Here is a 13,480-nt window from a genome sequence, read left to right on the forward strand (position 1 = left end):
GGTTGAAAGTTACTTAAGATATGAAGCAGGAATAGATAATAAGACAGTGCTCTTGTTTAAAGCTGGCAAAATATTTCTGGAACCATTTAGAGTTTTAGGAAAAGGAGGATGGAGGAACATTTGATCCCACATTAGGATGCAAGATCCCCTGACTGTTAGAACGCAAGTTGCAAGCAGTACATAGACTTTCTCTTTTGCTCCCCCGTTGGTCATCTTTCCAGAATTTATAGAAAGAGGGGGTGAGTGGTCAGAGGAAACCAAGTCAAGAAAGTTGGAGATAGACGTTGGAGATGGTTGAAGTCAAAGGAGGTCACTGAAGAGGACACATCAGACGTCTTCTTGTACCATTGGGAGCAGAAGTCCAAAATCTCTTGGAGAGTCTCCATATTTTGTATGTTGATAATAATAACCCTTTGTTCTGTTTTTTTTAACTCTTCCTTGCTACTTCTTCGAACTATTCTTGGCCTCAAAATCACCTCTCATTCTGCCTTTATAAATTGATAAAAAACAGAACAGAATACTTAACTGTTCTTCACAATTTATTCAAACAGTTTGTAGATCAGTAGGAAAAATATCTGAAAGCTTTCTTTATAAAGAATTCAACACTACACATTCCATTTAAAAATAAATTGGCAAAAGAAATGTTGATTTTTCAACCATTGTACCATCATAAAGCCTCTTTGCAAATCCAGTGGTTGAAATGGGAAAGAGAGAGAAATTGACACAAGAAGAAAAGTGTGGATTAATCACTCCTCCCCAGTATTGCTATTTTGATCTGTAAACCTGCATCTTGGAAGGACTGCCAGTCTTTACAATGCATCTGGGACCAGCCTCTAAGAATCTTCTGTATGTCAAATAAAAAGGATACCCCATTAAACTGCTTTCTTCATCTCCATCATCCCAGGTTCCCAAGACCTTGGATCAACTGGTTTTTGGAAAATGTTCTAGATCTGTTGGATGACTACCTTGGGAATATGTTTTGGTGATTGCCTTCTTTCTCTGTGACAAGCCTACTTGGCTTGTCTAGGTTGTGGTGATTGAACCTGGACTGCCAATAGATGAGGATTAGTGATGTAAGGGAAAGAGCATTCTTTGAAGAACCATTCATACCTACTTAAGGTATGAAATGTCTTGCTGGACCTCTATAACTACTTTTAGAATTGGTGTGTATGAATAAGGAGAAGGATTAGACCAGCCTGCCTCAACTTGACTGCCCTCTTTTTGGGGGGGGAGGTTGAAACTAACAACATTCTGGCAGTCCTAATACATTTAGAGGGAACCAAGCTGAGAAAAGCCTACTTAGATACTGAAGATGGTTTGATTAACAAGAGAGGTTTGCAAGCACCTAAAGAGGAACCACCAGGATCCCTTGGAAAATTACTGGATGATCTGTGGAAGTGTGGGAAAAGACATGCGAGGTATAGATCATCATCTTCCTTGGATGGGAAAATAGAAGCCGTTATGAGGCCCTCAAGGACTCATGTTCCACCACTTGAAGGAAAAGGGCTTCCGACGGACGTTTGTGCCACAGTGAACATCCCCTCGGAGAAGGTGGTATGTACTGTAGTCATCAATGAAAATGCAGGACAATCCCAAGGGCTCCAGAAGATGGCGGACCTCCTTCTCCAAGCAGCATTGGCCATCGATGATAGGTCCAAAGGGCTTTGGGATGCCCAGGTATTTTCCCAGAACAACCATGTTTACCTGCAGAAAGGAGATAACCATTGGTCTAGTACATTAGATTATGATCACATTCATGATGTGGCTCAGTGAATTGCCAGGGAAAGAAGGCTGGTAGGTCTTAATAGTCCATTCCTCCAGTGGAGGAGGGACTTCTTTACAGGGGACAACTAATTAACACTTGATTTGTCATCAGTATCACAGCACCTTCAGTGGGATTGTAACTTCACATTAAAGCTGTTCAGAAGGATGCTGTACAAATTCATGAGAAACAAGACACAGTACTGGATTCACCCAATACATTGAGCCGAACAACCCTCTTAGAGCTTTGTGTGATGTGTGAATCCAGCCAATACATCAAAAGTGCATGCTACCTTTCCTGTCACCCCACCACCCATTCCTTGATAAGGGTTGGCAACTAGAAGCCATCTCCCTGCAAGATGCCCACTGCTCCTCCAAGTGTCAAGCTACAAGCAAAAGAAGTTGAAGCAAGCTGAACCTTTGACTGGTAGGACATGCATCTGAGCTGCTGGGCCATTTTTCTGCTGGTTCTTTTCAAAGCAAATTCCTGGCTGGAGTCTTACCATGTCTGGGAAATAAGCGACAGCTGAAGACTTTTGGGAATCAGGAGAAAAAAGCTGAGGAATATCAATAATATCTTTCTCGGTTAGGTCCAGCTCCCTTTTGAGGATGTTTCTGTTCCAATCAATACACTTCTGGAGAGGGAAGAAAAAGATGCTTTAGTGAGAAGCAAGGTGATGCCATACATGTTACTTCAGTGCCCACAAAATGAGTGCCAGTGAAGCCATTATCCTTCAATAATCCTTGGAATTTGATCAGAAAGGTAGGTCCAGACTCCCTCTTGATGTATAACCCTTTAATGTTTTACTTAGTAGGTAAGGTCATCTGGAGTTCACTTTCCTGGGGGTGTATTTTCCTAACTTGGCATCTTCCAGATGTGTTTGTGATATCCCCAACTCAGCTGTAGGGTGCCAGGTTGGGGTAACCTAGTAGAGAAGCCAAGTTCATAGACCACACACATCCTTTTTCCTCCTTTACATCTCCGGTATTCACAGCCTTTCCATCTCTTGCTGGGGCAGGCTCAAAATCTTTCTTAGATGATTCTTTGAACCATTTTTCTCTACCTAGGTCCTCCCATAAGAGTTCAAAAACACATGAAATGTGTACTGTAATTTGGTAAAACATTAGTGCTCCTCTACGGCAACCGTGCTATTTGAAGACATGGGAGACCTTCACTCCCTTCTACTCTGCATTGGCGAAACCACCCTTGAAGATTGTGTACCATTCTTGGCACTACATTTCCATGTGGAAATTGCTGGTTGTCCCAGGTTCAGAGGAGATACAGGGACTTGAGGACATGCCTCTCGGGACAGGCTGAAGGAACTTGGTATGTTCAGCCTGGAGAGAAGATGGAGGAGAGCAGACATTGAACATCAGTCTTCAGGTACATAAAGGAGAGCTGCAGAGAAGATCCTCCAAAATAATTATACCATGGCCAGAGCACAAAAACTGGGACCAGAAATAAGCACCAGATGCAGCTTCCTAGATTGTGTTTAAACATAAAGGAATTTTTCCTGATGGAAGATCTGTGGAACAGTGCCTATCAAGGCTTTGGGTTCTCCATCTTGGTAGTCTCTTAAGAAGAAGGTTGGCCACCTTCTCATGAATGGTTGGATTGTTTATCCTGCACAGGTTGGACTAGACAATCCTTGTGGTCTCTTCACACATCACATTTTCTGTGACTGTCCCTTGTTAGCCTCTGAACAGAACAATGAAAACCTTTTGTTCCTCTCAGTTGGTTTACTCAATGCCCAGATTTAATAGCAGAACGGATGCGATATTGCTTACTTGGCAATACTCATTCCAGTTCCTCAAGGATCTGTCCGCAATAATTTCTGTTATTGAATGGGCCTTGCCTTCCGGGAATTCAATTCCTGTTAGAAAAGAAAAGAAAAATGGCTTGATTTCTGGTGTGTGTGCATATTTCAATCACTGGTTGGAAGTCCGGTGCTTGGCAAGAAAGATTATTATAACTATTACATCACAGAAAACTATTTATTATAGTAGTTTAGAGCCCTCACTTGCTCCCAGTGGGGAGAGAGGCCAAGTCTGAAAGGGAGAAACACAACCCCTTGAGGCAATCCACCCCAACGGGCTGTTGACCTCCTCTTCAGAAGACGAAGCATTCGTTCCAAAATAAGGATGGTGCCCTTTATCAAAGAGGGGAACCCCAAAGAGCAAAACTCAGCTCCCAATTATCTTTTGTTTCAGCTCTGAGGTCCTGCACAGGAGAAAGCAAGATCACCTTCAAACATTTTGGCCGCTCCGTGGCCTTGCTCTTCCTTCTCTTTCAGCAGCTTGAAGCAGGCGCTGGGGCTGGCCAGCAGCAGGCGGAAACCCTGAAACGAGGGAGTAAGAAGGGGTGTAAGCGAGAGAGGTGGAAAGAGATGCAGGACAGAGGGAGAACTAACAGCCTAAAAGCAAGAACTTAGCAACCTAGAAGAAGCTTCACGCAGGGCATGGGAGCAAAAGCTGCTGACCGAACGCTTTGGCCACAAAAATGTGTTTTCTCGCCTATCGTGCATAGGCTGAACAGAAGGATGCTGAGTTATCATTTCAGCATTTTCTCATGCCCGAATATTTAGGGACGAGGCATCGCTCTGGGGTAGACCCCTGCTCTTCAACCAGGTTCAGTCCTTGGTCTCTCCAGGTAGAGCTGTAGAAATCCCAGAGATTAATGGCTGTAAGACCCAGCTTGAAAAGAGTCATCTGCTTACACCTTAGGACTCATCCTTCTGGATGTCCCTGCTTTAAGTGGCTACCACCCCAGTAGCAAAACAGGGTCTCCATTGAGTTAGAAGTTCAGTGAAGCTCCCTGAAAGAGCACAAAGAGTTGCTTCTTGACATCCTGCAATGTAGAGAAGGACCGCTTTCTAGACCTAATCTGCCCAGGCGGTGGCTAAATCTGAAATATAAATAAATAATCCGCCTCCTGTTGTAGGGCTCTCAAGAATGGCATGCTGAAATACTTCGTTAGCCCTGTGCTTTCACAATTCCTCTGAGAAGAGAAGAGGGAGCAGGGTTTCCCAGAAAGCCTGTTGGTGGTGAATAAATACAACCGTATTTCATAATAGGGTCTGGTGGAACACTTTACAGAGGAATTAGAAGATGCCCAACTGGGTGGAAATGCAACATTTCAAAAATTCTGCCTGCAGCTGCTGATTGGTCTCCATCAATTGTTTGCTAATTATGCTGCCAGCCTTGTGGATTGGCCACTTACAGGCCTTTCAAGTTTCAAAGAGGGGGTGCAAGACATACCTTTTGGTCTGGGGCAGGTACGAAGCTCAAGAATTCATCTACGTGTCCCACAAGGAGCCAGTCCGAGTGTAGTTCAATGGGAGATTGTACTACTTGGGCATGCAGGAAGTCCTGGACAATCTTGGACATATTTCTATTAAAGTTTCTAAAAAGCAAAGAAGAGGTGGAATCTGAATTCTCATATCACATTAAGCCATGGTTTGTTAATACACCTTAGTTGACTGATTCACACAACCCTAAGCCATACAGTATGGATTACAAGCCACAGTGGTCATGGTCATATATTGAGTTGACCCAAAACCGAGCAAATCAGATGATTTTTAGCATGTGGTGAGTCAGGGCAGTCTTTGATTAGGGTTTGCTCCAACCAAGAGATTGTTTGCCTGTGTGAAAAGGACAATAAAAGTCTTTTATTCAATCCGTCTTCATCCACAATTTGCAATCTCAAGTCTGATGTTTTGAATCACCATATCTTGGTTCAAATCTTCACTGGTCTGTCTCTGTGTTTGTTCTGTTCCTGGGGAAAAGAGCCTTGCTGTGGGAACTGTTGAATTCCCCATGTGAATGTTGAAGAACGTTACCTACTTGGAACAACCCACAATTCTGTGTTGATACTAGGACAAACTTTTCCAAAACTTCCATAGGGGAAGAGTAACCAAAAGGACTATTCTCAACTTAAACCACAGACATACGGGAATGTTTTCCATCAAGAAACTAATGCTTCTCCCATCATCACTTACCCAGGAAAATAAGTCCCTATTAGTATACGCCCGAGGGGGTATTCTTTCCCCCTGACTTTCACCGGAGGGCTAACTTCAAGGTTCCCAAATGAGTCCAGGCTGGAAGGAGAGATTTCGGGTGGTAGGTCCCGTTGTACATACCCAAAATCTGGACCCTTGGGGAAGAACAAACAGTTGCCTTGGATCAAAACACAGAGCATGCAATCATCTTTCTATTCATACTGTATTTGAGAGGATGAATTGGGGAAGCCACCAAATCAAAATTTCATACAGACAGTGGTGGGAGGGAATATGAGGTCCCCAAAACGGTTGCACTCACACAGCCAAATTCGGTGATCGGGTTAATTGTTGCATATGAATACAACAAGGCGTGTGTTGACTGGAAAGTCAGTTGCCTTTTATAAAAACTCTTGCTGGCTGGTTAATGAGATAAATGGTCATACAACTTGGTCTAGTCTTTCTGACCTACAAAACTAGTCTTTAATAAAGGGAACAGCAGTGAGAAAACCATGAACTTCATTTTTGCAAGCAGAACTCCTCATCGGTGAGGAGAAAATGCAGAACAGTGACTTTTCAACAGCCAAGATCAGACAAAGTATAGGGAGAAAAGCACATACCAAAACTTTCTTAAATGGGAAATCCTTCAGCCCTCTGTTCCTTGGGGAGTCAAAGACAACTGGAAATGTTTTGTGAGGAGCCTGTGTGTAACCAAACTCCATCTCATCCTAAATTGGTGGAAGAGTTGAAATAAAATAAAAAGGTGTCATCTTTAGGGTGGGCAATTGGTTATATGAGTTTATGTTTGGATTTCAGTCTGTAAACTCAAGGGAAAGCAACTCAGTTTTGTCTACTAAAATTACCTTTGAGACATTTTAAGAGGTTTAAGCGTGATTGCTATTGCAACAAGGAGCGAAAGTATCAGGAACCCTGAACATGCGTAAGACTTTTTATGGGTTTCAATTGAGCCTTTGATGTTATTACACCAATAAACATGCTACAATGAAGAAGTCCCACTTAACATTGGGAAAAATGCCTCCAATTATTTCTGGAGATGTACTGGGTCAGAACTACCCCAATTTCTTCCCCAGTAGCATCAGGATCTTGTTTGGCAAACCATCTACTACTACTATTACTTCTCTCCTACCTGGATCCATCGGTCCATGCGATTTTCCTCCGGTGGGCAGATGATAAATTTGCATCTGGCTTTTGAAGCAAGCTTCCTCACCTCTGCCACAAAATCGTCATTCCCATCGACACTGGATATTCAGAGGAATAGGTGGGGATGTTAGAGAACAAAGAAATGGAGAAGAGGGAAGGATTCAGATGTTCACCCAACTTGGTGGTGGGTGTACAAAAAGGTTCATACACATGTGTTGATCCATGACTCCTTACCTGCAGACGTAAACAGAAATTGGCTGCAAGGTGTTTGGGGTCATAACCCATGGAGCAACCCGGAAGACCAAGGTGTCAGTGAAAATGGGAGCTTGCGGGATCTCCTGAAGCATGAAAATACGGGAGAGAAGGATGAAGAGACCTGTTTGATTCCACAAAGATGCATTTAGACATTTAAAAGTTCTAAGGTAAACATCTGAGAAGACGTAGGAGGACAGAGCTAACCTTGAAGAAAGAATACAAGGACAGTTAGGTAAACATCCTCTTCATCTTGGAAAGGAAGAGGGGTGAGAAAGAAACACAAGATAACCCCGCCTTGATTCTCTTTACTATAAGGGCAAAAGGAAATTGGGTCGGACTTTCAAGATTATGTCACCATGCCCTACAACAATAGAGTCCCAGTAGCTCTTGTGGGATCTGTTTCCTGACGTGGCTTTCCTTGAATGGCTGACAAGTAAAGAAGGTCCAAGAGAAGGGACCCGTGATGAAGGTTGAAAAAGCAATCCAGGTGAAATGCTCCCTGAGAGCAAAGAAGTGGTGGGACAAAGATGATCTCTAGCCCCTTGTACAAATTCCATTGCTTCTCTGGTGTTCCCTCTTCCTCCTTCACACGTTCTCCTTTGGGTTCTCCATACCTTATTGGTGGACTCCAGGAGTGAAGCGTGGAAAGCAAGAAGTCCTGAGAAGTCGATGTCTGGAAATTTCAGCCCTTCCACATAGAAAACACTCTCCACTTGATCAAGGTCTCGTTCCACCTTGTAGGAGAGCTTTCCAGATCCTAGAACGTGTTTGTAATGCTTCTTCTCCATTTCCCCTGTGAATCAAAACCCAACCTGTTTTACTGGTTTATTTCTTGGAAGAAAAAATATACCTTTATCCAGATCTGGCAGTTTTAGACAATCTGCATGATTAAACCCAAGCACATTAACACTTTGAAATCTGCAGAAACTTCTGGTTGGCTATCATTGGTGACAGAATGCTGGTCAAGCTTTTGATCTGCTCTAGCAAAATTATTGACATGCTCTTTGATACAGGAAAAGAAAGACCGATGTCAGCCTGATCCCCTGAAAATGCCTTTTCTCCAGGCGCAGAGCAGAAAAGAGAAATCTGGGCACCATGGTTACTTAGAGAATCTGGAGTAAGAATTCTCCTTCTGTGCTTTGCTTCACCCTTTAAGCTTCGGTCCTGAAGCCCAACATCCCACCGGCCTTCAACGCTTACCCTGAGAGTAGAAGACCCCCACTTTGTCATCTTCAACCTCCGAGATGTGCAGAATCAGCTGGTGGTTTTGAAAAACTTCATTAGGTCCATGGGCTGTCAGGATCATACAAGACATGTCCTTGCGGTCTGGAAGGGAGAACTAATTCAGTTCCAAGCATCTCCACTCAAGCCAGAAACTCAGACTCGTCCCAGCCGTGCGATGGGTGGACTCACACCTTTCGCTAACCATAAACGCGGCTTCCGTTTGGCGGATGACCTCAGCCCGTCACAACTCATTCAACAAACCATGTTCAGATATTGGCTTAGGAACAGGGGCCAACAGATTAGGGGCCTGGCAATTTCTAGGTCCTACAAGGGGTCTTTCACGTCCTGTGCCAGGTAGGCCAGGTGTAGAAACAGGCACTGTAGACCTCCTGCTTTAGCGTTGTAGAATCTGGAAAGCCTGCCAGAGTTCCCGTCTGCCCCCTCTTGTTTCACGCAGAATCAAGACAGGGTTATTTTGAGTTTCTGTCTCATGCTTGCCTCCACATCTGGACTATGTTCAACAGTTCTTCCACACCTTCCCCAAAGTTAGCCCTAAATTCCTTTACACCCATCCTTTGGCTTGTAAATCTACTCCCGAGGGGACATCTTTAATTTCAGCACCATACACTTTCATGACAAGGCTGCTTTTATAGGGGTGTGCCCCTGGAGACCCTAACCATGGGTGTTGTCGCCTACCCAGGTCGGATTTCAGCTCGGTGTCCTTGTTGTCTTCTTTTTCGGCTCCGGGGGTGTCTCTGTCGCAGTTCACCAAGAGGACGGCCCCTCTTCCGTCTGGCCCCCACGTCCACTGGCTCTGCAAAGACAGGAGTCCATGTCAGGTCAGGCTGCGGGAAATGTGGGGTCTCTGCTCGGCTCTGCCTCCCCCAGCCCCAGGGGAATCAGGGCTGCTTCCTCCTTTCTGTTGGAGGGTATGAAAAAATAGTTCCCTTCTGTCCAGAGGGGGTCAGAAGACCAATCTAGGCTCTCAAGAGCCCTTGTGAAAATCAGCCTCTGCTACCCAACTGAAACAGCTGGAAGTTAGCTAGGTGACTTCGCTGCAGCACCTTCCCCAACCAGGTGCCCCCCAGCAGCAGGAGAAACAGGCAATTAAACCATCAGTGCCCAAACCTCCCCGTTCACACTACTTTCCCAATCTTTCCATTCCCATCATTCTGCTCAAATTATAGATATTATTTTAACCTTTTGCTTCCCTCGCCTCGTCACCATCCCCAAACGGTTTATATCAGCATCCAAGGAGATTTCTGCAGCACAAGAGCAAAGGGGAGGGGGGAGAATAAATTAATAAAACAACAAATAGTTTTCATTATTCCCATTCGGAGACTCTGTTTGCATCCCAGTCTCTGATCCTCCTGCAAGAAAAGGGTACTTGAGTCTTTCTGGCCTCTTTTCCCCTGCTTGATTCCAGTTTGACCGGGGGCAGGATTTGCCTATCCAGATGTGTTGTGTTACAGCTGCTATAATTCACCGTTTGAGCCATGCCATAGAAGACTCTCTACCCCCAAACCGACTTACCTACGCAGGTAATATGCAGAATCGCTTTGGCGACTGGGATCTTGCTGTTTTCCTTGTAGTATGAAATTCTGATCTGCAATACACCAACACAATGGTAAATTTGAAGCAAAAGATACTGGTGCTTGCATCCGCTTGAAACATTCCTCCCTAATACACATCCATTTTCGACTGGATAATGCATCGGGGTGCCTATGCACAAAGGAACACTTGATCGGCAATTTCACCTTTACTTGGTGGATAAATGTTCCCCTGCATTTTTATCTCGCTGTGCTTTCAAAACAATTCTTCTCTACTCCCATTCTAGCTTCACCACAAACCTGTGAAGAAGCTGAGCTTGAGAACCAACCGGATGAATTCACCTTCTGCCTCCAGAACTGGTTCCACTTACCACGTTAAGCCATTTGATTTCCGCCTAGTGCGACATCTGAACTTCATAAACCAGGGGGTGTGGCTTCTTATTACGGTTTTGTTCAAGAAACCATGGTGAAAGCATGCTGGGTATAAACCTGGCCTACAAACCCCTGGGTCAGTTGGAGGAGAGGTCATCTTGGCTAATTTCTCACCTTTTCTTCGTCAGCTTCGATGCTTGGAGCATCCATGGTGACAGTGACCTTGACTGTCTTGTCCAGTTCCCATCTTGGGGCATAGAAGGATAGATTCGATTCTTCTGTGTTGCGATCAACGCTGAAGTTAAGGCCAAGTGTTGCCCAGATGTCGAAGGTGGTTGCAGCACTTGGGGCTGCCCTGGAAGAGAGAAGATGTTCATTACAAAACTCTTGTTCCCATTTCTTTCTTTGCTGCATTTGAATCCTCCAAACAAATCAAGGCACGGTATGCAATTTCCTTCTCCCTCCCCTTGGTGCCTTCTGCTCCAGAAATAGGTCTCTTGGGTTGATTGTCGAAGCTCAGTATAAATATAAGTGAGACCTGGCTCCGATCTAACTTCCAAGGTGTTTTTTTGACATTTACAGTCTGGAGCAGTGTTTCTCAACCTTGGCAACTTTCAGATGGGCGGACTTCAACTCCCAGAATTCTCTAGCCTGCCTTGCTGGCTGGGGAATTCTGGGAGTTGAAGTCCACCCATCTGAAAGTTGCCAAGGTTGAGAAACACTGGTCTGGAGGAATAAGGTGCTCCCCTCCAAAATATCATCGCAAATTCTTCCGTTGGCTCATTCTGGTCTGCAAAAACTGGGACACCCACCCCAGTGAATTTGGCGACAGAGGATGAGTTCCCAAACGCTGCTTGGGTGCTCCCCTGGCATGCTGAAGCGCTGGAAACAGAACTGCAACCACGTTCTCAAGTTCCCGTGACGCCTGGCCCAGATTAATTCCACCAACACTCCCAGTTTTAAAAATAATAATTATTTTAAATTGGGAACACTTCCTGGTGTGGAGATGCTGTGACGGGCAAAGTGTTGAGCACTTCACCCATCGTGCAGGAAGACAGACAGATCCGCCCTGAATAACTGTGGCTATTTTTTATCCTTTGCACTGAGAGCAGGTGAAAAGTTGGCAGGGTAGGAGCTCATGCTGGGTGACAAGGATTGACACATTCAGTCTGCGTGGCTCCCCCGACTGTGGGGGGCTTATCTCTGGCTGATTTAGCAGCCCCTTTTCGGTCGCCCCTTCCTGCTTTATCTGCCTGCTATCTCTCCATCTGCTTTCCCCACAGTCCCCTTCCAACCCGAAGCAATATTTGCCAGTTAGTTCTTTGGTTTAATAAAGGGGTTCACCAGTTTTTTTCCCTGCACCGTGCATGGTCCAAAAATGAGGGGAGAAAAAAGGAATATAGGCCTCTTTAAAAAAGAGTTAGCCTCTTCGAGCCTGTTGCTGTTGGCTTCCTGCAATCCTTCATAAGACCCTCACAGACTTGAGGGTTTTGTAGCCAAAGCGTACTTGAGCCCACCCAGTGATGCAGGAGTTTTTAAGGACATGGGTTTGGCAAGGGGCGTGCCGCATTCGGACGTGCGGTGACTACAGATTGGCAACCCCTTCACCATCCCCTTCATGCATCCTGCTTATCCTTTGGCCGCATGTGTAATCTCTTCCTCTTGAACTTCTGCTCTTTGATTCTGTCGCACGGTTAACCTTTCCCAGGTGTGCCGCACCTGTCATTGACTGATAAGACCCAAAGTTTCTTCAGTGCATACACGCACGCACACATTCAAACCCAGACTTGCTGCAACCGCTAAAACCCCTTCAAAAATCCCTCTCTAGTCCTGACAGGTGTTGGTTTACAGTAACCACAGATAACAGCATTAAAAAAATAAACCACCAAAGGGAACAAGAATGAGGAAGAACTTCCCCGCAGCTTCGCCAGACTTTCTAATCGGGTGCCTGTCCATCAAGTTTGGAGAAGTCACAATGCCCTGGGATTTTCTAGGGCAAGGTCTGTGGTTTGTACCTTTCTTCTCAGAGATTCAGCAGCTACAAGAATCAGAGCTTTTGCAGAGGTGGCTCCTGGCCATCATTTCAAACCTAACTTCTCCTCTTGGTTTTCGGCCAGCAAGGCGTGACAAAGTCAGCTTGGCGAGGACGGGAGGGAAATGTGGGTGCTGAGCTTCTATAAAGTGTGTGTGTTTTTAAGGTGCTTTGGCTAAGCTAATGGCAGTTTGAGTTGTGTTTTGAAGGCAGAGAGACAAAAGGAAGCTGATGTGAAGGGGACCATTTTTCTTACTAACTTGACGGATTGTTTTTCCATCATTCTGAACGGCAACTCAACAGCTGCGTTTCCTCGTCCCTCCTTTGAGATGGACTATGAACGCAAACGCTTTTCCTGCTTGATAACAACAGATCAGGAGCTGCTCAAGACAGCGGAACAAATTACAGCATCACCGTTACCCTTGCAGATTAGCTCGGGTGACTTCCTTGCAAACAGCAAGGAGCGTGAAAAAGATCTTTCAGAACCACAGCCGTCCCAGAAATTTGGGCATCGTTATGCAGATCTCTCACTCGCCTCTGGGGATGCTTTTGGTCTGTCCCGCGAACAACTTTTCCCCAGCGGCTACTACTTGTGAAATGAAAAGAGACACCCCCCCCCAACTATTTCTCCGCTAAACTCAGTCAGCTGCAGGCTACCTGGCCGTCAGTGAAACGGACAAGCATCCTTGGAGCTCTGCTTTTCTTCTGTAAATGCCAAGGGTTGAGCAAGAGGAACGCTCAGGTCCTTACCCGCAGATGTCAAGGCAGAGTTCGGTGCCCAGAATGTGGAGGGTGCTGGTAGCCTTCTCTGTTGAAAGCCGGACCCATCTCTGATTAGGCATGTTGGGGAACTTTTCTTTGGTCCTGCCGGTGGTTTGCTGGCTCTGGAAAATGCTTCCCTGGGCTGGATTCTGGAGGGTTAAAAAGGGAAAGGTTGGGTGGGTACCAGGTCAGCTTTTCCACCTTGCCAGCTGATAGGCTGATGCACACACTAATCCCGCCTTCTGGATTGGTGCAGCTGAGTTGGAAGCTGGCAGCCCATGTGCTCGGGTGGGACAGCCAAAGGTTCCCGGAGTTATCAGCCACCACCCCAGGGAAGAAGAGGAGGAGACGGAGGTAGCCAGAAGGCG

General features: G+C 45.5%; 1 protein-coding gene across 1 annotated transcript; it reads right to left on the minus strand.

Annotated features, from left to right (window-relative positions):
* Window positions 1-526: 526 nt before the first annotated feature.
* Window positions 527-13,411, minus strand: LOC103060519 (protein-arginine deiminase type-3). Its single transcript, XM_015887384.3, has 16 exons — window positions 13,101-13,411; window positions 10,493-10,673; window positions 9,930-10,002; window positions 9,597-9,658; window positions 9,093-9,210; window positions 8,373-8,498; window positions 7,787-7,965; window positions 7,152-7,255; window positions 6,904-7,015; window positions 6,377-6,484; window positions 5,760-5,914; window positions 5,020-5,164; window positions 4,007-4,100; window positions 3,550-3,635; window positions 2,265-2,396; window positions 527-1,704 (listed from the first exon to the last, which is right to left on the minus strand). Exons 1-16 carry the CDS (start codon window positions 13,190-13,192, stop codon window positions 1,471-1,473), a joined length of 2,001 nt encoding a protein of 666 aa, XP_015742870.2. The 5' UTR covers window positions 13,193-13,411; the 3' UTR covers window positions 527-1,470.
* Between the last annotated feature and the right edge of the window lie 69 nt (window positions 13,412-13,480).

Source organism: Python bivittatus, unplaced genomic scaffold (genome assembly GCF_059951505.1).
Source record: "Python bivittatus isolate LINGU-HERP-01145 unplaced genomic scaffold, Pbiv_v1 ctg000090_np1212, whole genome shotgun sequence".
NCBI classification, from domain to species: domain Eukaryota; kingdom Metazoa; phylum Chordata; class Lepidosauria; order Squamata; family Pythonidae; genus Python; species Python bivittatus.